The sequence below is a fragment of the Pteronotus mesoamericanus genome, unplaced genomic scaffold (assembly GCF_021234165.1).
Source record: "Pteronotus mesoamericanus isolate MK-2021 breed Mesoamerican mustached bat unplaced genomic scaffold, CSHL_Meso_final scaffold_167, whole genome shotgun sequence".
Classification (NCBI taxonomy): domain Eukaryota; kingdom Metazoa; phylum Chordata; class Mammalia; order Chiroptera; family Mormoopidae; genus Pteronotus; species Pteronotus mesoamericanus.
Window position 1 is genome coordinate 3,678,437 of NW_026555308.1, and position 23,727 is coordinate 3,702,163.

Genomic DNA, 23,727 nt, shown 5'->3' on the forward strand with positions numbered 1-23,727 from the left:
TCCCTGTCTTTTCTTCATTCACAAAGTAAATAGCTGCCTAGTGCCCACTGCCTCAGTCTGCTTGTATGGTCTACTGAGAAAAAGGGAAAAAGCCCTGGAATGAGGAGGCTGGCAGACCTGTGGCCTCCTCCTGAGTCCTGCTGTATCAGCTGCTGTTGGGAGGCAGGAAGCACACCTGCTGGGACACAGGCCCCACCCTCCGGAGCTCTGGCAGCCCCTGGCGGGACCTGGGAGACTGGGGCTGGTTGCCAAGACCTCAGGTGTAGTGGATCCGGAAGCAGGAAGCAGCCTGTCTTCCAGGAGTTAGGACCTGCCTGGCTGGGGAGCTCAAGGCAAGTTGGGTCTAGGTATGGGACTGCTGGGGGGCGGAGTGGGGGAGTGGGAGGGGAAGGCGCTGCCCAGGCCAGGTTCAGAACCAAGAGAAGGGCTGAGAAAGAAGAGTTGAAGAATCTGGGGCAGGAATGGGGCCTAGAGGGATGGTGTGAAAGGGGCAGAGGCTGGACTGTGGGATGCCTGTATGTGCCCATCCCCATGGAGCCCATGGCTCTAAGGGGTCCCTCTGGGGGGCCGTGGCAGGTAGCACCCAGGACCCTCCAGCTGAGATGGACAACCTGGAGGTGCTGGAGTCCACAGCCGAGGAAGTGCTGGGGAAACTGAAGAGCCACAAACTGTTCCAGTCCATGTGGGACACGGCTGCCTTTGTTATCTTCCTCACCTTCCTGGGTAAGTGTGGTCTCTGCCTCCAGCTCATCAGCCTCACATGCCAGGCCCCAGGCAGAGGGCCATGTTTGGACACCTGTCCCCCCCCCAGGCACTGTGTTGCTCCTGCTGCTGCTTGCTCTCCTCCACTGCTGCTGCTGCCACTCCTCCAGATCCCAGAAGGTGCGAGCCAAGCAGGTGAGAGTCACGGGCCCCCAGCAGGCCAGAAATTGCACTGAGGTGAAGGAGGGATTTTAGACAGGCTGCTGGGCCTCCTCTAGATGGGGGCTGGCAGGGAACTGAAGCCCACCAAGCCCCCTCTGTGCCTCTCTTGTAGGAAAAGTCCATGGGAGTGAATAACTTGGCACTGGAACCTTAATGAGGCGAATCCTCCGGCCCCTCTGCTCATGTCCTGCTGGGCAACAGTAACAAGGTCTTGTTTGCCCAGAGCTTGAATCTGAAGTGTGTTCTGTTCCAACCTTCCATCAAGGGGCGGGCATTGCGGGCACCCACTGCTCCGTCTGGTGCCTACACGGTCCCTCAGCAACTACCGATGGGGAAGGAAGCCGGGCTCAAACCCCTAGGAAAAAGCCCTTGTCACTATTCCACTCAGCCCCTCAGCGGCCAAAAGGACCCTCTTAAAGGTGGTGTGAATAGGCCAGGGACTCAGTTATGGCTCCTGACAATCAGTGACCCCCGAATGTGGTCCCCCCTCAGACAAGACAGAGAAGTCCAGGCAAACTTGGATAATCTTTATTTCTTGGAGGCCTTGGTGGGGTTGCTGAATGAACAGTCAAGGGCACCCCAGCTCATGATAGGTGGCCTCTGCCTGCTTTTCCCCTCCTTATTCCTTCCCAACTCACAGCTTGGGGTCACCTCCTAACCCTCACCTTCCAGCAGGAGGGGGAGTACGGCTGCCCCTCACCGTCCTAGAGGCAGCTCACCAGGAAGGCAGCGAAACAGGAAGGAGAGCCCTGGGCTGGGCTCCACCTTGAGTCCAAAGGGCAGGGCATGGAATGTGGGCCACCTCTTGATCCCACCCTCCTGACCCACCCCCATCCAAAACAGAAGGCAAGTCAGCCTCCCTTCATCCCAGAGGTTCCAGTGTTCACTCCCACCTGTGCAAGTGTGATGGGCAGAACAGGCTGGGAGGGAAGTAAACTGCCCATAGCGCTCCCTCTGGCCCTCAATCCAAGGGGTGTGTGTAGTGGAAATGGGGACACTCTGGGTAGTAGCCACTTCTCAGGGGGACCAGCTCTTCGGTGCTCTGCTTAGAAAGGCCTGTAGCTCCAGTAGCTGGAGAACACGGAGATCTAGGAAGGGAGCAAGGTTGGGGGGACATGGTGAGTGGTGGTGCTGGGGGGCCTGCCCCTTGTTGCACCCTGTGACTCAAGTGAGATTTCAAGGTTACGCAAGGGCAATGTGTCAGGGAGAGGGTACTGTTGCCCAGCAGTGCCATGGCCCACCTGCCTGGTGTGTGCAGAGGGCACCAAAGACCTTAAGATTTGGAGGTCCTTTGGAGGTGAGACAAGAGGCCTTGGAATGCCCCCAAAATGAAAGAGCTTTGTACCCTGTTGCCTGGCTGGTCTCATCTGTCTGAGACTGGCCCAGCCCAGACCTTACCACTCCCATGTCCCCACCTTATCCTTGAGCTGCTGGCAGAGCTGCAGGGAGACAGTGAAGAAAACAAGGGCATCATTGAGCCACGGGATGACAGACTCCACTTTGTGCACGTGGCTCACTTCTAGACGCTGGGAGCCCCACTCACTGCAGGGAGAGGGGAAGAGTCCCTGAGCCCCCCAGCCTCTGAAGTGCAGAGGGTGCTCCAGGGCACCCCTCCCAACAGTGTACTTACAACATAGCCCCAGGGCTGTGGAGCACAGAGCCTCCAGCTGGGCGGAAGTTCTAGGCAGAAGTGTACCAGACCTGGTCAGGCCCTTGGGGCTACAGGGCATGGGCTGGTGGAGGTGAAGGGGTTGGAGGTTGGCAGGGTCCTGCTCACCTTGGTGGAATTGGGCTGCAGGGTGTGCAGCTGGTACACGGTGAGACAGAGCTTGTTAAGGTTGATGTAGACATTGACCAGCAAGTCGGAGGGCAGGGCAGGGGCAAACATACGCTGGAGGGGCAGGCAGGCAGGTGGGATGAGGGCAGGGCAGGCAGAGGTCCCCCCTAGAACCACCTGGGGGACCTCTGCCCTCATCTTACGCACTGGGGCATCCAGATTCTTCCCAGGTGCCCTGGGTAACTTCCTGCTCTGCCAGGCTTAGGAACTGCTGACTCAGACCAGGGGTGATATTATTTGTATTATTTGGGGGGAACACAGGATGAAAGCTGAGGACCCGGTCCCAGAAAACTGCACAGACACGCAACTCCTACTGATGACCATTTGGGGTACCCGTGTCCCTCTTCTAGGGGACCCACCCTCCTGGACAGAGGAACTGACCGTGAGGCCGCTGGCAGCGATCTCAGGCAGCGTCAGGGTGGCTGGGGTGGTGAGCCGGTTGCGAGCTCTGGTCAGCTGCAGCATCACGGCGTCCATCAGCTAGGGGGAAAGGGCTGGTCACAGCTGCTGCGAGGGCAGTGGGCCTGCTCTTGATCCCGTCCCGATCCCAGCATCAAGGAGCAACAAAGTTAGGGGTAGCTCTCAGCGTCTGCCCTGGTGGTCCTGGTCTCAGAGCTGGAACCCCCCATCCTCTGAAAGCAGGGGGCTTGTTAAAAATGCAGGTAATCGGGTTCCAGCTGGGGGAGGAGGGTAGGATGTCTATTGTGAACCACCCATACAGGAGCTTCTATTGCATGGGGTTCTAGGGGCAGGTCCAATGGGAAAAGAAATTCCAGGAGTTAAGTCCCAGGGGCATGAGGGCTTTGGTGATTGGGGGTGCAGGCAATGAAAGAGCTTAGAAGGGGCCCTAATCTCATTAGGGTAAAAGGGCAAGGGAGGGCTTCCTGGAGGAAGCAGTGAGACGCTAAGTTGATGCCTTAAGTCAGGTATCAACCCCATTTCCACAGGTGAAAAAACTGAGACTCTCAAGTGGTAAGGTCACACAGCTAGTGAACACTAGAAATATCTAGAACTTATCCCTTTCCTTTATCATGGAGCAAAGCCCTGGCTTGGACTCCTTAAGAGTCCCAGCTTCCACTGCTTCCAGCTGTTGCTGTGGGCTCCAGGATGACCTAGGCAAAACCGCTGGGTGGAGGCATAGAGGCTGCAGCTTATACCCCCCAGGGCAGTCACAGTTCTGGGAGGGACCTCAGTCCATCTAGTTCCAAGTTTCATATGAAGGATCAGAGGTCCAGAGAGGGGAGGTGAATCACCTGAGGACACACAGAAAGTCGGGGCATCCAGACTCGGTTCTTTCCTCCATGCTTTGTGAACTGACTGTTTCCCCACCTCTTGCTATTGCTAGTACTACTGCTAGCAGCTACTATTTACTGAGAACTTACTAGGGGCCGCTTTACCTGTGTTACCTCAGTTAATGGTCACTACATCTTGTCCCCCTTTTACAGGGGAGGATACTGTGGCACAGACTGGCTAAGTGACTTGAGGTTGAACAGCTTATAGTGGAGGCCCTGGAATAAGAACCCAGGTCTGATTCTGGAAGTTGGGCTGCGAGCCATTTGACTGTGGCTGGGCAGACATGTGTACACTGAGAGGTGAGGAATCAACTGTCAGCTGTACCTGAGGATGTGTGCGCAGAGTACTCCAGGGACCCAGTCAGAGGTCAGGGCTCGGTGTGGGGAACCTGGCTTCCCTGTCCCTGCAGGCAGCTCACCTTAAGGACCTCTGCTCCTGTTCTGAACTGGTAGCTCTCATCCCGGTTGCTGAGGAGGTAAATGGCTTGACTCACGTGGTTCCTGGCATCCTGGATCTGAAAACAGTGCCCACTCTTTGGTCAGTGGGCTGGGCCCCGGCGGGCAGATGTGCCAGATTCACAGCAGCCACGGTTAGGCAGCTCTAGCCCACAGGCCTGCACTCTGAAGGTTGGTCATCCTTGGAGGGGCGGGTGGGTTCTGCTTGCCTGACATCTTCCCCATAGCTGTGGGCTTCCTGACCTGGCTGGATGCTGGGCACAAGGCACAGACTAAGGAAAGCTTGGTTCCTGGCCTTCCGTAGCTCACCTTCTAAAGGAGGACAGATGGTAACAGAGTAAAAGTGCAAGATAACAGGCTGCATGCCTCGCACAAGGAAACAAACAGGATGATGGAGGAGGATCAGGGAGCCTCTTTAGATGGGGATCAGAGAAGGCCCCAGGGAAGTGACTCTTGAGTTGACATACATCACTCTTGTGATGAGAAAAGCTGGCAGAGGGAGGGACAAGAATGAGCAAAGGCCTGGAGGAGAAGACTGTTGGTGGCCAGTTGTGGGGGGAGCAAAAGCTGGGGCCCTGTCACTTCGGAGTTGATAGGGAGCTTGGAGTTTGCCCTCAAGAGCCATGGGAAGCCCCCTGGAGGCATAGGAAGGGAGTGACTTATTCAGGGGGAAATTCCTGTGGCTTTGGCTGGGGACTGGGGAGTACAGACAGTTTCACTTACCACAAGGCTAGTCTCTGGATCCCCAGGCCCCACCCACCTCAGCTTCGCTGCTAGGAAACACCGTACCAGGCTTGCTGTGGCAGCAAATCCTCAGTGTCCAGTCCCTTCGCACCACTGTGCAGGCCTGCCCCTGCCTGCCCTTGTGACCTGAGCCCTGGTCAGGAAAGGGCCTGTACCTGCTGCAACTTCCACTGCTTGTCCTCCCGGAAGGCAAAATGCAGCAACTGGTTGTTCCGTGGCATCTTTAGGTTAACGTCCTGATGGGTGAAAGTGGGATAAGCTGGGCAGAGAGATGCCCTTCAGCTTTTGGCCACTCTGAGCCTTTAAGCCAGGGGCTGAAACAGTGGTGGTTTAGGCCCCAGATACTGCTAGGAGGTAGGGGGAAGTATTCCAAACACCATGGCCATTTGGGAGTGAACCGGAAGGTCAGGAAACAGCAACTCAGGCCCAAGAGGAACCACAAAGAAATGAAAGGGAAAAGAGACTGAGAAAGGGGAAGGTGGCCTCAGCTGGGACGAGGTGTGTGACTGGGCAGACAAGAGAATGCACAGTCCTGCACAGGCCAATGGACTGAACACCTTCCCGTGAAGGAGAGGGACCTTCCCCCATGCCTTGGCACCTGGCACAGGGCTGGGTGCAGATGGAGCTCAGATGTTGGCTGGTTCCACTGTGATCTGGGGCCAGCCTAATCCTGCCAATGCCCATGCTTCACTGGGCCCAGACTCGGAGCTGGACCATTTACAAGGCATCCCCTTCCTGCACTTCTTACTGAAACCACACACCAATCTCATGAGAAGGCTGGGGGTTATTGTTATTTTACAAACGAGGAGACTGAAGCCCAGAATAGTCCAGAATCCTGCCCATCTGGTGGCAGAGCTAAGCAGGAGGCACCCACGCTCTTCCTCACTGGCTTCTCCAACAACATGGAAAGGGGAGAGGGGCCAGGACTCACCGCCTGGCTCAGCGCGTCCCCTTGCAGAGTCAGCACGCCTTTCACCTGGTCTGTGCTACAACACACAGGGGTCAGAGCAGAGCCCGAAGCTAATCCCGCCTACCACCCACCCATCCCAGCGGGCTGCTTTGGCTGTCTGTCACAGGATGTTCCAACCCAGGCACCCCACCCTCCTAAGGAGCCCATCCCAGGGGTTTCTGCCCAGCCAGGGCTTACCCATAGCTGCCCAGAATGAAGTTCTCTTGCTTGACAGGCCCCTCCGTGCCTGAGCCTGGCAGAGTGAAGCGGAGAGAGGCCTCCTAGGGGGCAGAAGGAAGTGAGGAAAAGTTCACTTTATCCAGCCCAGTGCTCCTTCCAGAAGCCCCACTCCCAGGTCGCCTAAAAGAGGAACACCTTACTCAAGCCTCCAGGGCACCTTTCCGCTACTCTGGCTCCTCCCCCATGGCCTGAGTTTCGGGTTCCACTGGAGGCATTACCTGCTCCTTCCCTATTTCCTGAGCACCTACAGTGTCCAACATGGGGATATAGAACAGGAATACTCTCCCAGGTCGGTTAAGGTGCTCGGGTGTGAGGAACGGGGTCAGGGAACCACAGCAGGCATGACAACCCAGAATTCTGGTTATACCAGGCAACGCTTGGACATTTGTGAACTGCCTGGCTTATCTTCACGACAGCACTGTGAGGCAGACAGTGTTACATCCTTTTTGCAAAGACGAAAGGGAGTCTCAGAGAAATTAAGTGCTTGGCTAATGTCACAATGCTGGGGTCTTTGATCTCAGATTAAATGTCACTGCCTCAAAGAAGGCCTACGCCGTCCGGACCCCGGGGCTCATCCCAGGTCCATGGCGCGCTCACACCTGTTTGAGGAATCGGGTAAGTGCCTTTTGGCGTCCCCGACTAGGCTCCAAGTCCACTGACGACAGAACCCCGTTTGAACACCGCGCGTCGAGACACACAACAGGAGCTAGGGAAGCTGGCACGGCCGGCCCGGGGAAGGAGCCGCGTCAGGGGAGGCTAGGGACGGTGGGAGCGCGCAAAGGTCCGTGGCCGCCCCTCGAGGCGTTACCTTTAGGATGTCCTGCAGCTGCCTCAGCACAGCGTGCACCTCGTCATGGAGCAGCCAGCGGAATTCCTCCTCCTGCCGGGACAGGCCGCTGTCAGCCGCCCGGAATCATCGTCCCAACCCTGCCCCGCCCAACCACCCTTGCGCCTCACCAGCACGGCACGCTCCACCGCTGTCGCTGCCATCGCGGCCGCCATTGCCGCCACTCGCCACCCAGCTACCCTACGGTCTCAGGTCAGCGGTCCGTGCCTGCCGCTAGGTCAGTACTCAGCCCCTGGGCCCACCCACACTGCCTATTGGCTAAGAGGGAATGAGTCCCGCCCCTTAAGAACCTTCTCGCTCCACTGATTGGCCAAGTGGATGCTCGCACTGCCCCTCAGCTGGAACCAGATTGGCTGCAGTAAGAACTCGTTCGCACCGGCTCGACCGGCACGCTGCCGGCCCACGCTGCGGGCGTCACGTCACTGCTGGTCTTCGACTAGAGCACCGCGGCCCTCGACCCGCCTCTTCCGGGTTCTGGTAGGGCACCCTTACCCACTTGTGCTCCATTGGCTGGGGGAATGGCTTGCTTTTGCCGCGCTCGGCGATTGGCCGAGAGGGTAACCTGCTCCGGCTGGGCCTAGAAGAGGCAGCTGCCCCGCCGAGTTAACCTCCGCCCTCCTCTTCCCTCCACTGCTGGGAGGTTGGTGTTTGGGCGCAGGCCACCGCCAACGTTGTCAGTCACAGCTGTGTTACCAAGAAACGTTTTATTCTGCTTGCAGTAGCCTTTTGTTAATTGCACAAATTTTTTTTTTTTTTTTGCCATTTAAACATCATCACACAATTCTATTCTGAAAGACATGTTCATTAAAAACAAAGCAAAAATAAAAATTCACAACCTTAATTACCAGATTTGTTGTTTAAAGGGGGAAAAAATAGGTGGCAGAGGGCCTTTCTTACAAGCTTTTTCACAAGTGTCACATTTTCTCTTTAAAAGGGAAGGATTTCAAAACAAACGTGAGATAGCTTAAACAGAAATATTAATAAAAAGGAACTTTACAGAATTGTCAACAATATTAAGACAACACTGACTAACCAGTTTCATTACAGCATCTTCCCCCAATCCCACCCCCGAGTATCCAGCTAGGACTATAACAGGCTTTGTGTTCAGACAGAATTCAAAATCCCAGTGAAATCAACTGTGCCCAAAACCCACAGGCATCTTCCCTGCCCTCCCCCCGTATCCTCTGAGATCCCATAACCTGGGTTCTGATCAGTGGAAAAGGGCCAAAGTTGTGAGGGGAAGGGACCCACACCAGTGTGGCCACCTCATTTTATTTATATAATTATATATTCACTATAAATGCTGACATTCTGGCAAAGTGTGACTTTGAAAAGAACCCATGCAGAGGCAGACAACATTGACATCCTTTAGGTGACTTCTCCTTGTTCTTTTGCCGCATTCCAAGCCCCTCTGGTCCCCTATCCAAGGAGAAATACTAGGTCCTCAAGGATGCCTTGGATCCACCTCTGAGGGTCAGTTAGTTCAGGTTCAGTCAGGCCCAGTTCTCCTTTTCCCTCCTGACAGACCCAAGGGCCCTGGAAGCACCGAAGACCAAGCTGCTGGCTGAAGTGAAGATATTCATTCCGTTTCAAGAGCTTAGCCTGAGAAATGGTCATCACTGGTCAGGCTGGGTCTGGGCCAAAGGACAGAAAGACAGACAGGAAGAAATACTGTCCACGGGAGGAAAATGGGAAAGGGAGACTAGAGAGGTGGGCATGCAGAGAACTTTTACAGGGGCTGGAGAAGGTGGGACCACTGTGAGGGTACCTGGGTCAGAGTGGCTCTTCAGAACCAGGTGAAGAGTCTGTGGCATCATAGACACAGGAAGGAGCCCTTCTTTCCCTTCCCTCTTCACTGGTGGCTCTCAAGAACCCCCCGCCTTCCCCACCCAAAGGGCTGGGATGTAAATCTAAATACTACAACAGCCTGTTGAGGAGGAGTGAGCTCTCCCTACACCAAAGCAAGGAAGTCTGATCCCAGCCCAGGACTCCACAGTGATGGCAACTTCTAGGACGAGTGCTGAAGAGCAGTGAGGGAGGGCAGGCTTCTATGAGCCTACCTACAGGCTGACTGCTGCTCTCCTTGGAAAGCCAGAGCCCTGTCTTTGCTTGACTTTGCCAATCTCTTTTCAGTTCACAAAGGCATTTCTGGAGAGTTGGTTGCACGTTGGTAACTTAAACATGACAATCCTCATCAGCTGGTCACCTGAGGTTGGAGGGCCCACAGGATCCTCCATTTAGTCTTGTGCTGGTTCATCTTGGCCCAGGGCCTCTCTCCGTAAGGGATGCATCCATTGGGGAATGTGGACACAACCACGCCTCTTCGCTGAGGGAAGCAGTGGGAAGGCTTCCAGTTCTCATTGCTGATTCTAGTTCCTTGACTGGAAGGGGTTTGAGATAAGACAAGCTTGAAAGAAGGGGGGGAAAAAAGCCAGGCAGCAGTTTCTGGGCGGCTTCTATCCTGGAATAAGAGCCAGTGTGGGGTATGTGTGTGTGTGTACACAGAGCCACCTGGTTTGGGGTTCAGAGCCCAGCTCAAGAGCTCTGCCACAGGCCAATCAATCCTGCTGACACCTCTCCCCTTCTCAAGACCTTCAGGGGAAGAGTAATGCTGTGTGCTGTGCTGATGGCAGGTCTCAAAGTCTGTATAAAAGGAGATGGAGACAGGTGGACTGGTCCAGAGTGAAGTGCCAGGACCTCAACCCCATGTGATGAAGAAGGGGTCAGAGGGAAGATTAGGGGAGTGGGGGCTTAGTGTATGTAGGCCCGGTACACGGCAGACATATCGTTGTCAGACTGGTCCAGTGCCTTGGCTCTTTTGTACACCTGAAAAAAAAATTAGATTAAATTAGGGCTCAGTCTCTGACCACACAGCTGGTTTAAAGACCTGGATCTGCTTTCTGGAGGTGGTTCTAGATGTGGTTAGATGGACAGGTTCTGGAATCTAGGCTGTCTGGGTATGACTCCTGGTTCCTTCACTGACTTGGACAAAGTGCCTCAGCCACTGCTTTTTAATATCTTGGAGAAGGTGACAGGGTTATGGTGAGGGTTAAATGGAATGAGGGATGTATAATGTTCAGAGTGTCACCACAGAGGCAGAGTTCAGTGTTGTTAGTATTATAACTATGTGCCTTCTTGCTGAAGGCCCTCCAAGGACTTCCCATGTTATTCCCTGGACTACTGTCCTTGCCCTTTCCTCTGCATAGGATGGCAAAGGATTTCCTCAGCATGGCTGGCTTCTTCCCAGAGTCTTTTCTGACCACCTCACCTAAAGCAGCGGCTGCAGCACTTTACCTTGGTCACCCCTTTGTCTACTAACCGTGTTCTACTTTATCCATTTTTCTGACCATCTGAAATTCTTACTTGTTTAAATACTTAGGTGCTTATTTTGTGCCTCCTTCCATTAAAATGTACACCATCCTGTCCCCAGAGCCTACTATAGTGCTTGGCAATTAACAGCTGCCCTGGAGATACTAGATGACTATCTAGATGTATGAAAAGAATTAAAAAGCCATTGCTCAACAAGGGTAGTATGGCATCCATTCACGTGGAAGAAATGCAGCCAGACACAAGGTTCCTCCCCGACATGGCTGGCTCCATTTTTAAAAAAATTTCTATTTATTGATTTTAGAGAAAGAGGAAGGGGGAGAGAAGGAGAAAGGGTAGGGGGGGGCGGTGGGCAAGCAATGATTTATTGTTCCACTTATATATGCATTTATTGGTTGCTTCTGGTATGTGTCCTGAACAGGGATCAAATCTGCAACTTTAGCATATTGAAACAACCTACTAACCAACTGAGCTACCTGGTCAGGGCTGCATTTTTTCCTTCTTTTTTTTCCTCCTTAGAAAAACAAAGAACAAAAAAAACATAGTCCAATTGGAGCCACCATAATTGAGTGTTCATTACAGCTCAGGTGAGGATGCAAGTCAGAACGAAGGCTAAAAAAAGACTTTTGCAGATAAAACCATTACCACCAGCAGACCTGCATTACAAGAAATGCTAAAAGTCAAGTTCTTCCAGCTGAAAGAAATTAGCACCAGAGAGAAATTTAATTCTTCAGAAAGGAATGGAGAGCACTTGAAATCGTAATGTACAAAAATTATAAAACTGTTCTTCCTCTTAATTTCTTTAAAATACATATAACTACTTAAAGTAAAACATTTCAACATTGTCTGATGGGTTTAAAACAAAGGCAGATATAACACAGGACATCTGTAACCTAAAGCAGGGGTTCTCAACCTGGGGGGATTTACCTTCCAGGGGATGCTGGTGATGTTTGGATATATTTCCTATGTGGGTGTTGCTGGCAGCTAGTGGGTAGAGGACAGGGATGCTGTTAACATCCCGAAATGCACAAGATAGTTCCTACAACAAAATGGTAATAGTACCCACCCAGATTGAGAAACCCTGCCTTAAAGGATGAGGAACAGAGAGGTAGATGGATCTATGTTTTTAATAAATATTAACTCTAAGTAGGTCATGAAGTTAAATGCGTATTGCAATCCTTAGAGCAAAAACAGAAGAAAAGTAATACATTCTTAAAAAGCCGACAGAGCCCTGGCTGGTGTGGCTCACTTGGTTGGAGCATTGTCCAGTAAATTGAAAGGGTCATGGGTTCGATTCCTGGTCAAGGCATGGAGAAGGTCAAACTGATAAATGTTTCTCTCACATCAATTTTTCTCTCCCTCTTTCTCTCTGTCCCTTCCCCTCTCTCTAAAAATCAATAAGCATGATCTCAGATGAGAATTAAAAAAGTCAATAGATATCTAAAATAGAATTCTAAAAAAAAAAAAAAAAACTGAACACAAAAGAAGGCATGAAAGGGGGAACAGACAAAAGCCAAAAGAGAGAAAAAGCAATAAAATAATAAACCAGTAGCTCTGAATCTAACCACACAACAGACTTCAAGATAGACTAAATGTTAATGGACTAGTTAACCTTAAGACCCAATGAGCAGAGCGCCTAAAGTTACACTATCCAAATAAATGGCCAGAGAATGCAACACTCCACTGAGAAATTAACCAAAATGTCTGTTTCCAAGCTAATGAATGATAGTGGGGGCAAGTTGGAAATCACCTTAGAGAGAAATGTTGCCAAGACAAGCCACACATAGAACAGTTCAGAAGCAACTACAGTTAAAGACAAACTCATCAAGAGATCAATCTATTGCCAAGAGAGAACCCAAAGGTGAAACAGGAGAAACCTGACACTGTACAGCAGCCTGAAAGAGTAAAGTAGTCGGAGATATTCATGCAATGAAGGAACAGAAGAGATAGAACTGAGGGACAGATGATTATAAACTATGAAAAGTTAGGTCTGAAAAGTGTGATATTTTGTTTTTGTTTTTTTAACTTTTCCTTTGCAGGAATAAGCCACATGAACCATGTAAGTATTTAACTTGAATGGAAATGTGTATCAGCTTATAGCACTTGAATCTATAGCTTCTAAAATAAGTGAATCTATGTGTTTCATAAAATGCTTTTTATTGTAACTCTATGGTAAAGACAAATACTGCTCAGCTTTTAATTTTTTAATTCATTGAATTTTTAAAAATTTTAATTAATTTATTTTTAGAGAGGGAAAGGGAGGAGGAGGAAGAGGGAGAGAAACATCATTCTGTGGCTGCCTCCCGTGTGCCCCCCACTGGGGACCTGGCCTGCAACCCAGGCATGAGCCCTAGACTGGGAATGGAACTGGTGACCTTTTGGTTTGCAGGCTGGCACTCAATCCATTGAGCCACACCAGCCAGGGTTTTGTTTTTGTTTTTGTTTTTAAAGATTACATTTCTATCAGGTTGAGATAAGAAAGCTGAACTTCTAAAAAACTTTTCAAAAAGTGCAGGTGTAGATGCTTAATAAGTGTCATTCAAAAAAAATGTTAATGATGGCCTTGGCGAGGAAGCTCAGTTGGTTAGAGTGTCATCCTGATATGCCAAGGTTGTGGGTCTTATCCCTGGTCAGGACACATACAAGAATCAGCCAGTGAACGCATAAATAAGTGGAACAACAAATTGACGTTTCTCTCCCCACTCCCACTTCCTCTCTCTCAAAAATCGATAAATAAAAATTTAAAAAAGTTAATGAACTCCAATTAATAGGCAGATCTTGTCAGAATGGATAAAAATTCAAGACCCAATTATAGCCTGTGTACAAAAGATACAATTTAAAGAAGCAGGCTGAAAGTAAATGGATAGAAAAGGATACACCATGAAAACAGTAAGCATGAGAAGGCCATAGTAGTGACATTAAAACCAGACAACAGATTTCAAGACTAAGATTAAGATATGTTTCATAATAATAATGAAAGGGCAAATTCATCAGGAAAACATAATAAGAGTATCAAAGGCATTAAGCAAAATCGATAGAATTAAAGAAACAGACAATTTTGCAATCATAGTTGGAGATTTTAATATCCCTTTCTCAGCAACCTGAAGAACCTAGAGAAAGGTCAGTAAAGATAATATGAAAAACACTACCATTCCCCTTAACCTAACTGATGGCTGCAGAACAAAGCATCCAACAACTGTAGACAACACAGTCTTCTTACGTGTACATGGCACACCCTGCAAGACAGACCATCTGCTGGGCCACAAAAAAAAGTCCAAATAAATTTAAAGAGTTAAAAATCATAAAGAACATATTCTTTGACTACAAAAGAGATCATCAGAAATCAGTAACCATTAGGACATCTAGGAAAACCCTAAATATTCGATAAACTTTTAAGTAATCTACAAGTAAAAGAAGAAATCACAAGCATGGCTCAGAAGGAGGTGCCAGCTTTTAATGCTCCTGTTAGAAAAGACAGGTCTAAAATCAATGACCTCAAGATTCGACCCTGAGAGGTTAGACTAGAGAGCAAAGAACAGCCAAAATAAGTAGAATAAAGGAAAAATAGAAGAAAAATAAAGAGAAGTACCTCATTGGCTGCAGCTGCCATAGGAGTTGGGTGGTTGACGGCATCGCCCAGCGCAATGGCTAAGCGAAGATCCTTCTGAATGTATTTCAGGTAGAAATCAGGCTTAAAGTTTCCTTGCAGAATATCTGAGGAGAGAAAGCCACTTATCATAAGAATCAGAAGGGCCTACGTAAGAAACCATCTGCAGTAACATCAGGGCTCAACAACTAGCATTTCTGCCCCCTTCAGATACCCAAGAAACAAGTTCCCAGCCTGTACCCTCAAATCCCATCCACTGTGTGCCTAGACCCTTTCTACCTGAGGGCATGGACTGACTTGAGGGAGCTCGTCTTTCACACCCAAGGGGTGAGCACCTGAAGAAGAGACTGTTCTGACAGCTGCCTGATGCAGTTCCTCAGCTCTAATCAAAAATGTAATGCAAGAAGAGAGGCCAAAGGCAACTTACTTTGGCACTTCTGGTCCAGAAAGATGCTGGCCAACTGTCCTTGATTGAGGATGTCCAACAGTGTCTGCTGGGACTGGCCTGTCACTTGGGCGAGGGTCAGCCCCTCAGCAATGGTGGCCATGAAACTCCCCTGAACCATGTTCACAATCAGCATCATCTTGGCTGCGTTGCCAACCTCACCTAGCCAGGGCGGAGAATCATGGTCACTTCCCAAGAATCCTGCAGGCAGGGATTTTCTGCCCACCCTCATCCCTGCTCGGACCCACCTCTACACCCAGGGAAGGCCCCATTCACCTGCCCCCGACAGAACTGGCTCTGACCCTTCTGGCTCTTCCTCCTTCCAGGCACTGACTGTGCAAGTCAAAGGAAACCTTCCCACGGGGGCCCCAGGCAGAGAGGCCGTGCGGGATTGACGTTGTCATCAGTGCAGTCTAGAGGGGATGTGGCCCGACAGGTGGGCAGATATGTTACCTAGAAAGAAGGAGGTCTTCCCCATTGCCTGGAAGCAGCTGCTGCAGTCCTCATATAAGCCCCTGTCTCCGGCTGCTAAGATCACCAACATCCCATCATTAGACAGCTGCTGGTTCCCTGAGACTGGGGCTTCCAGAAAGCGGCCCCCCCTGGACACAATCACCTGGAAAGGAAAGTCACAGCTTCTGGAGGCCTTGCCTATCCAAGGGGTCTTGGGCAGGGAACAAGGAGTGTCCTCAGGTGGGAGTACTTGGCCTTCCACACTGAGGCCCCAAAGCTGACATCTGCACCAAAGTGCTGGACCAATGGAAGGGCCAGCAGACTGTCCTCTAACAGATGCCTGACTCACATGCAGTAAGCAGAGAGGCAGGGCTCTTCTCATATGCTCTCAATTACTCTGAATTTCTTGTAAAGACCAAAGATTATAATCAAGCATGGCTGTGCCAACTGCCTGGCCAACCACACCTTCTATGGACACCACCCTTCCCTGACTTAAGCCACTCTCAGAACACACATGGGTCAGAAGTCACCACTATTTCACTTGGGCCCAGCAGCTCAGGCAGGAGGAATACTCTACTAGTGTCAACTACAGATAGATGTTTAAACCAAAAAGGCAATGCTGGCAGCCTGGATTGCTTCCCACTGTGAGGCTGGCAGCTATAGGACCTGATACCCATCCCACCTAGGCAGCACCTTTCCTCTCATGGCCACTTGTACTAGCTGCAGCTTTGAAGGTAGAGAGTGAAGATAGGCTAGTCCCAAGACTACTGGCCTCTCCTCTTCTCTCTGGCAGTAGCCCTAGAGTAACCACGTTACCCACACTTGGGCATGGTCAATCTGGGTCCTGGGCTCCAACCAAAAGGATGCTGAAGTGCCAGCCCGAACAAGGCCGCTACCTGGGCCAGCTCGGTGACTGTGTCAGCATCCACTGTTGACATGTCCACGTAGCACTTCCCGGGGCGGATCCCTTGCAGCACACCACTGGGGCCCAGCACCAGCTGTGGGGACACAAGGGAGAAGCAATAGCCCAGGCCCCCAGCCAGATACTCAGAAGTCTCTTAGACCTAAAGTCAGAATCCAGTTGCTTTTTTGGCTCATTTCCTGATTAGGAGCTAACAAATATTAAGGCTGAAATGGGAAAAGCAAATAAGTAAGCAAGGTTTAAAAAAAAGAATTTCTATTATGTTCCCATTTATTTTTTAAAAAAGAATGTTTCTTTTTATTAAAAATTTCCCATTTAAAAGATGGAACCTTAATGCTTAAGTTTTGGGGCTTCTTTGGATTTACTTGGATTAGACTAGTCACCAGTTTAACAAGATGACGACTGCACTTGAACTTTTAAAATATACAAATATAGTGATAGCTAAACACAGGAACTTGGCACATGGACCAAAAGCACACAGCCCCAAAGCTTTCAGCTCAACAAGAATACACCACAGACGATTTCAGCACAGATCTCAGGGATTCTAGTCATTTTCATTCTTTGTTCTGAATTAAAGGAAGTCTGTATTCAATTTATGCAAACACCCTTCACAATGGGAGACGGCCCCCAGATGGGAAATTCAACCCCCCACATGCAGACGACACTCACTCCGTGTGCAGGGGAGAAGGGGAGGAGGCCAGCCAGCTTTCCTGGCCACAATCTGAGACGCTGAGGGGAGGGAGGGGATCCTTACATCCTTGGCCGCCTTTGGATCCGACACACAGGCAAAGGTGATGTCACAAGTTGAAACAACTTCAGCGGGGGTTCTTCCTAGGCGGGCCCCCTCCTGGATGAACAAATCACACTGCAAAAGTCACAGATCCTAACGTGAGCTGCAGGCAGTACACAACAAACACGACAACCAGGCCAGAGACACAGCCCAGTCCTTTTGGCTGGCCTCCCAAGGCAGGAGACTGAAGCTGAGGCTGGGAGTCCGGGACACCAGAGCTGGTGGTCTGACTTCTTGAGTGAAGTAGTTGGGGCCTCTTAAGGACAGGCTTGTGTTTTTGCATACCTGGTGCCTAGAGTGATGTACCACGTTACAGTAAACATAAAACAAGTGTCTGATGAAGGATTCCTGTTTGAAGTCAGGATGTGAACAGTACCTGTTTACAGCCCTGTGTGGCTGTCTCGGCTGTGGCAAAACCACGCAGTGCCCTGAGTTTTCAGCATTGTGCTAGGGAGGCAGGGCTGGGGTTGGGAGGCTGCCATCCATTACTGAGATGTTTCTGGGGATCTAAAAACACTAAATTTTCTTTTCTGAGAATTAAGATCACCCAGAACATCTCATGAGAAAACACATCATTAATACTTTAGCACATTTCCTTTTTCCAAAGGCATTTAAAAAGTAATTAGAATAATCTGAACCTATTTTGTATCCAACTTTTAATATTTTCTAAGACATTTATCCATATTGTAGTCTCTTATAATCATCACTTACAATGGATGGCTGCAAAATATTCCATTAAGAAACATACCTGGATTTACTCAATGGCGCCTCTGCAGTTTGATATCTGGACTGCTTTTAATTATAAGTGACCCTAAGAAATTATATTTATGTATAATATTTCCCTTCTGTGTTTTGAATTTAGGACTCTAAGAATAAAACAGGCTCCAAATATTTTTCAAGCTCGTAATAAATGTAGACAAATGGCTTTCTAACGGGGCTGAGTAAATATACAAGAATCACCAGCAAGGTTTCAAATCACTAGCACTGAGTACATCATTAAAAAAACAAACAAACAAACAAGCATCCATAACTACTTTAAAATTTTATCCTACTCGTAATCAGCTAAAAATAGCAACATTTTGTGATATATTTTAATTACTTCCAATTATTAAACGTTTAAAAATAACTTTGATTTTTAATTGTGTCTTCTTCTGTGAGCTTGAGTTATCAAACTATGTATTTCACGAAATCAACATATTACTCTAATTCTGTCATATTTGCTATAAGCACTTTTAATTGGTATACTTTAAATTTTATGTTTTTGTTGTGGGGAGTATTACTGAAAACTTCACCTTTTGTATGGTGCCAAGTGTGTACTGGAAATATTGGGGGGAATACTTTGTAAAGTATACGATTATCTAACCACTATGCTGTATACTTGAAACTAATACAAAGTAATATTAAATGTAAACTGTAATGAAAAAAAGAAAAAAAACCCTATTCATCTTTTTCTTTAGTGATTTTGAGTGTGTGTATACGATTATCTAACCACTATGCTGTATACTTGAAACTAATACAAAGTAATATTAAATGTAAACTGTAATGAAAAAAAGGAAAAAAACCCTATTCATCTTTTTCTTTAGTGATTTTGAGTGTGTGTAGGCTTAGAAAGATCTATGTTAATATTTAATTTTATTCTGTTCTGGTTTTTCCTTTGGAAAAAATTCAGTAATATATCTAGAATATATTTTATTATACAGTAGGAAGAGAGATTAGTATTTCCTCAAATTTCTAACCAGTTGTTCTATACTTCTTTAATATCTCTCCTGGCATGTGACTCGGTTAAACAATGCCTCTTTCTTCACTTCTTGTTACCCCATGTTCTAGTTTTCATCTTGGGCTTTCTCTCAGCTCTAGACATCCTCTGCAGCTTCTCCACTTTGACCTGTTACCCTTTTAGTATTTTCAGTGTCTGGGGAATCACACCTGTAGCCACTTCTGCAACCTAGGCCTTGTACTTGGAGTTTCCCCTAATCCCTGATGGAATATGCACTTCTCACACTATCTGTCCCTGCCTGCTCTAAGTTATTTGACTCAAACATCAAAAATGTAATCGACTACCTTCCTCAGCAAAAGGCTCTCTTGTCCACTAAGTTTCAAGTCAAAGCTTAAAAATGCAATCTTGCTCTGGCTGGTGTGGCTCAGTGGATTGAGCGCCAGCCAGCCTGTGAGCTGAAAGGCTGTCAGTTTGATTCTCAGACAGGGCACGTGTGAGGGTTGCATGTCAGGTCCTCAGTTGGGGGGGTGTGAGAGGCAACTGATTGATGTCTCTATCGCACATTGATGTTTCACACTGATGTTTCTCTACCTCTCTTCCTTCCTTCCTCCCCCCTCTCTAAAGAGTAAATAAATAAAATCTTAAAAACAAAACAAAACACAATCTTTTCTCATTCACAGCTACCTGGGTAGTGCAAGTTTCCCCTATGATTCTAAAACATAAGGACTAATTCTCTTTCTGTTTCTTGGTGTTCTAGGACACACAGTAAACTGGAAGCTTCTGGGTTTTTAACATGGCAACTCACAGTCCTTCATTTTGGCCTTGAGACAAGGAGAATGTGAGATTGGTATTTCCTCAAATTTCTAACCAGTTGTCCTGAACAGAATTTACTGACCAACCCTTCTATCTCATTGATTTATAGCAAGCAACCTCTGTTAGAGGAAGTCCTAGGTTTTCTGGCTACCTGGTGGGTCTGTGTGTTTACTATGGCACAACAGCATTTTGTCCTTTTAGTATGTGGCTTTATGTTATGTTTTTACCTCTGCCTGGGAGAGACCTGCTCATTACTCTCCTTTTTCTGAAAATTTAAAAATGTTTCCCATTTTTCTAGAAGAAACACAGAATCACTCTTTATTAAGATTCTTTTATAAAATTTCCATGGAGATTGTCGTAAGAATTAAATGGCTTTTTAAAGGCAACATTTACTAAATAATTTGTGCCAGGTACTGTGCTGAGTACCTTACATCATCTCAATTAAGCTTCACGTCCCCATGAAGCAGGGGCTTTTGCTGTCATCATTTTATAGGCCTACAGAAATAAACTATCTTGCTGAAGAGGGCAAAGAGCAAAGTGTGACTTAGATTAGGTCTGCCCTATTCCAAACTCAAGTTCTACCACCTTTGTTCTACAGCCTTCCTATAAATTAATCTGGAAAGAATGGCCTTGTTTACAATATTTAGGCTGTGTAATCAAGAAAACAGAAAGGCTATTTCTGGCCAAGATGTAGGCGTAGATAGTTACACTTTTCCTCCTCGCACAACTGAAAAAGGGGCAACAAATTTAAAAACAAAAAATGAGAAACGCCAGAAAATCAAATTGTATGGAAGTCTGACAACCAAGGAATTAAAGAAGAAACTTTTATCCAGACTGCCAGGAGGAGTGGAGACAGGCAGCTGGGGCAGAGGGGACATGTGGCAAGGCAGTGGTTGGAGGGATGGGTAGGTGAATGGTGGCTGGCGGCCACAGATCTGCATGCAGATAAACTGGGAGGAACAAGAGGGGAGTGAGACAGACAGCACAACCCAGGGTTCCAGTGGGGTAAAGAGAAGCATCAAAATCCCTGGCTGTAAAAACCTCTGTGGGTTGCGACAGCAGGAGAAACTCCCAGACTCACAGGAGTGTTCATTGGAGAGACCCACAGGGTCCTAGAACGTACATAAGCCCACCCCACATGGAAATAAGCACCTGAAAGGGCACAATCTGCTTGTGGGAAGTGAGGGAAGTGATGGAAAGTGGGGTGAGAGCCAAGCAAGTGAGCAAGCAAGCAGCACTGTTCCCTCTTGGACCCTACGCCTCCCAAAACAGCGCCACAACACAGCAATGTGAGCTGCCCTACCCTGGCAAATATCTAGGGCTCTGCCCCTTACAATGTAACAGGAGAGCCAAGACAAAAAAAAAAAAAAAAAAAAAAAAAAGGCCCAAATGAAAAAACAGATCAATACTCTAAAAAAAGAACTAAGTGATGAAGAGATGGCCAACCTATCAGATGCACAGTTCAAACACTGGTAATCTGGATGCTCACAGAAATGGTTGAGTATGGTCGCAAAATAGTGAAAAAAGTGAAGGCTATGCAAAGTGAAATAAAGAAAAATATACAGGGAACCAACAGTGAAGGGAAGGAAATCAGGACTGAAATTCAACAATTTGGAACAGGAGGAAAAAATAAACATTCAATCAGAAGAGAATGAAGGAGCAAGAATTCAAAAAAATGAGGAGAGGCTTAGGGACCACCAGGACACCTTTGATGTTCCAACATCCAAATCATGGAGGTGCCAGAAGGAGAAGAGGAAGAGCAAGTAATTGAAAACTTATTTGAAAAAATAATGGAGGAGAGCTTCCCCCATCTGGTGAAGGAAAAAGACCTCCAGGAGATCCAAGAAGCTCAGAGAGTCCCAAAGAAGTTGGACCCAAGGAAGCACATACCAAGGCACATCATAATTAAGTCACCTAAGATTAAAGATAAGGAGAAGAGAATCTTAAAAGCAGCAAGAGGAAAGGAGACAGTTACCTACAAAGGAGTGCCCATTTAAAACTACCAACTTATTTCTCAAAAGAAACCTTGCAGACAAGAAGTTTTCAAAGTCACGGAAAGCAAGGACCTACATCCAAGATTCCTCTATCCAGCAAAGCTCTCATTTAGAATGGAACGGCAGATAAAGTGCTTCCCAGATAAGGTCAAGTTAAAGGAATTTATCACTAAGGCCTTATACGAAAGGTTAAAGGAACTTATCTAAGAAAAGATCAAAAACTATGAACAATAAAATGACAACAAATTCACAACTATCAACAACTGAATCTAAAAACAAAAACAAAAACAAAGCAAACAACTAGAACAGGAACAGAATTACAGAAATGGAGATCAGAGAGGAAGGTTATCAATGGGGAGGGGGAACAGGGGGAATCAGGGAAAAGGTATGGGGAATAAAAGGCATAAATGGTAGGTACAAAATAGGCAGGGGGAGGTTGAGAATAGCATAGGAAATGGAGAAGCCAAAGAACTTACATGTACGAACCATGAACATGAATGTGGGAGGGAATGGGGGTGGGACGGGGGTGCAAGGCAGAGGGGAATAAAGGGGAGAAAAAAAATAGGACAACCGTAACAGTATAATCAGTAAAATAAACTTAAAAAAAAGACAATAAAAAAAAAAGAGAGAGAGAAAAAAACCCCAAACAAACAGAAAGACCAGGGGCACTTTTATCAAAGGAGAATGAACTTATAAGCAAACACTCTGTTTTTCTAGTTTTCCTGACATTCTACCATTGTGCACCTCTAGATTTCCTGGGTATTCTAGCCTTGAATCATAAACTAGCCTGCTGATGGGACCTCTGTTACAGCAAAGTGAATTTTTTACTTTGTCTAGAACATTTTTGTTCATTCAAATCCATCAGCTCCACCACCTCCTTCAGCAATCGTACCTCAATTCAGCCTTCACCTCTGTTCATAAGGGGACATGCACCCAATCATTTCACAAATACATGTTCAGTTACACTTTGTTCCTCAATAAGCCAGTCCTTTCTCAACCTTTTCTTTGTTCCTGGCAGTGTTGATTTTCTAGTACTCAGACCACAGTTCTTCACCTTTTCTTGGATGACAATTTGATGGGACCCAGGACCTCTATTATAAAAGGTGCACATTCACAGCTTTGGAATTCTAAGTCATGGCATGCATAGACCGCTCGAAGATTTGGGCTGCCACCTTAGGTTAAGAACTTCTAAAACTATTCTGTCTAATACAGTAGCCACAAGCCAGAGGGGACTGTTTGAATTTAAATGAAAAAAAAAAATTAAAAATTCAATTCTTCCGTTGTACTAGCCTTGTTTCAAGCGTTCCATAGCCACATGTGGCTGGTAGCTACCGCACTGTACAACGCAGATACAGAACATCATCACTGCAGAATGCTGGACTGCACAGCTCTGTTAACACAATCTAAACAACTGAAAACAATACAGCCACTGAAAAGAAAGCAGATCTATCTATACGCATTCATTATCAGTGAATTCATAATACACACGCACTCTTATTTCCATGGGCTTGGAAGAGAGGATGTAAAAACCTAACCTGAGTTAGCTCATGTAATGGCAGGGAGAGAGGAATTTTCACTTAGTTTTAAATCTCTCTTTTTTTTAAATAATCATCATCTGAGGATATTTTTTTTTCAATAGATTTCGGAGGGAGGAAGAGAGCGAGGGAGGGAGAAAGAGACATATACAGTGAGAGAGAAACATCAATTTGTTGCCTCCTGTACATACCAACGGGGGTCAAACCTGCAACCCAGGTGTGTCCTGACCTGAACTGAACCCACAGCCTCTTGGTGTACGGCAGTGGCCCTCAACCCTTTTGGCATCAGGGACTGGTTTCATGGAAGACAATTTTTCCATGACCAGGGGTGGGGAGAATGGTTTTGGGATGATTCAAGCACAGTACATTCAAGCTCACCTCCTGCTGTGTGTGGCCTGGTTCCTAACAGGCCTTGGACTGGTACTGGTCCATGACCGTGGCTGGGGGGTTGGGGACCCCTAGTATATGGGATGACACACAAATCAACTGAGCCTGTCCAGGGCTACTACACGTGGGTATTTTTAAACGTTTAGTTTTTATACTAATACTCTACGCTTTTTTTTTATCTGCATCTACATCTCCACCTGCCTGAATAAGAGCTTGGCTTCTCCTACCCTATCATGTACAGAATGCTGAGTGAAGCATCAGGAAGACATTCCCATCCTCAGTTACCCAAACTCCATGCGTCAAGGAGTCCCACCCTGCTTGATAAGCACCACTCATTAATGCTTACTTTCTCAGCAGTCCGGTTCCAGACAGTCACTGTGTGACCCATTTTTAGCAAGTTGGAGACAATGCCACTTCCCATGAGGCCGAGGCCCAAAAATCCTATCCT

At 47.7% G+C, this 23,727-nt stretch overlaps 3 protein-coding genes across 4 annotated transcripts in view; 1 reads left to right on the forward strand and 2 right to left on the reverse strand.

The window, feature by feature from the left end:
* The first annotated feature begins 532 nt into the window (after positions 1 to 532).
* Positions 533 to 1,632, forward strand: SMIM22 (small integral membrane protein 22). Its single transcript, XM_054589143.1, has 3 exons — positions 533 to 723; positions 812 to 897; positions 1,597 to 1,632. Exons 1-3 carry the CDS (start codon positions 603 to 605, stop codon positions 1,630 to 1,632), a joined length of 243 nt encoding a protein of 80 aa, XP_054445118.1. The 5' UTR covers positions 533 to 602.
* Positions 1,442 to 7,510, reverse strand: ROGDI (rogdi atypical leucine zipper). The gene is made up of 11 exons (XM_054589542.1): positions 7,400 to 7,510; positions 7,251 to 7,322; positions 6,401 to 6,483; positions 6,185 to 6,239; positions 5,409 to 5,489; positions 4,473 to 4,568; positions 3,143 to 3,241; positions 2,702 to 2,815; positions 2,555 to 2,604; positions 2,340 to 2,466; positions 1,442 to 2,012 (listed from the first exon to the last, which is right to left on the reverse strand). The coding sequence occupies exons 1-11, from the start codon at positions 7,442 to 7,444 to the stop codon at positions 1,971 to 1,973; spliced, it is 864 nt and encodes a 287-aa protein (XP_054445517.1). The 5' UTR covers positions 7,445 to 7,510; the 3' UTR covers positions 1,442 to 1,970.
* Positions 7,511 to 8,034: 524 nt separating this feature from the next.
* GLYR1 (glyoxylate reductase 1 homolog) overlaps positions 8,035 to 23,727 on the reverse strand; it is a 37,905-nt gene continuing 22,212 nt past the window's right edge. Inside the window, exons 10-16 of one of the 2 annotated variants that reach the window (XM_054589543.1) lie at positions 23,626 to 23,725; positions 16,798 to 16,908; positions 16,018 to 16,119; positions 15,122 to 15,284; positions 14,651 to 14,830; positions 14,206 to 14,330; positions 8,035 to 10,115 (exon numbers count right to left, since the gene is read on the reverse strand). In XM_054589543.1, coding sequence (XP_054445518.1) covers positions 10,041 to 10,115; positions 14,206 to 14,330; positions 14,651 to 14,830; positions 15,122 to 15,284; positions 16,018 to 16,119; positions 16,798 to 16,908; positions 23,626 to 23,725 — 856 coding nt within the window. In that variant the 3' untranslated portion in view covers positions 8,035 to 10,040. The remainder of the gene's footprint in view (positions 10,116 to 14,205; positions 14,331 to 14,650; positions 14,831 to 15,121; positions 15,285 to 16,017; positions 16,120 to 16,797; positions 16,909 to 23,625; positions 23,726 to 23,727) is intronic. The other variant, XM_054589544.1, reaches the window with a different exon arrangement.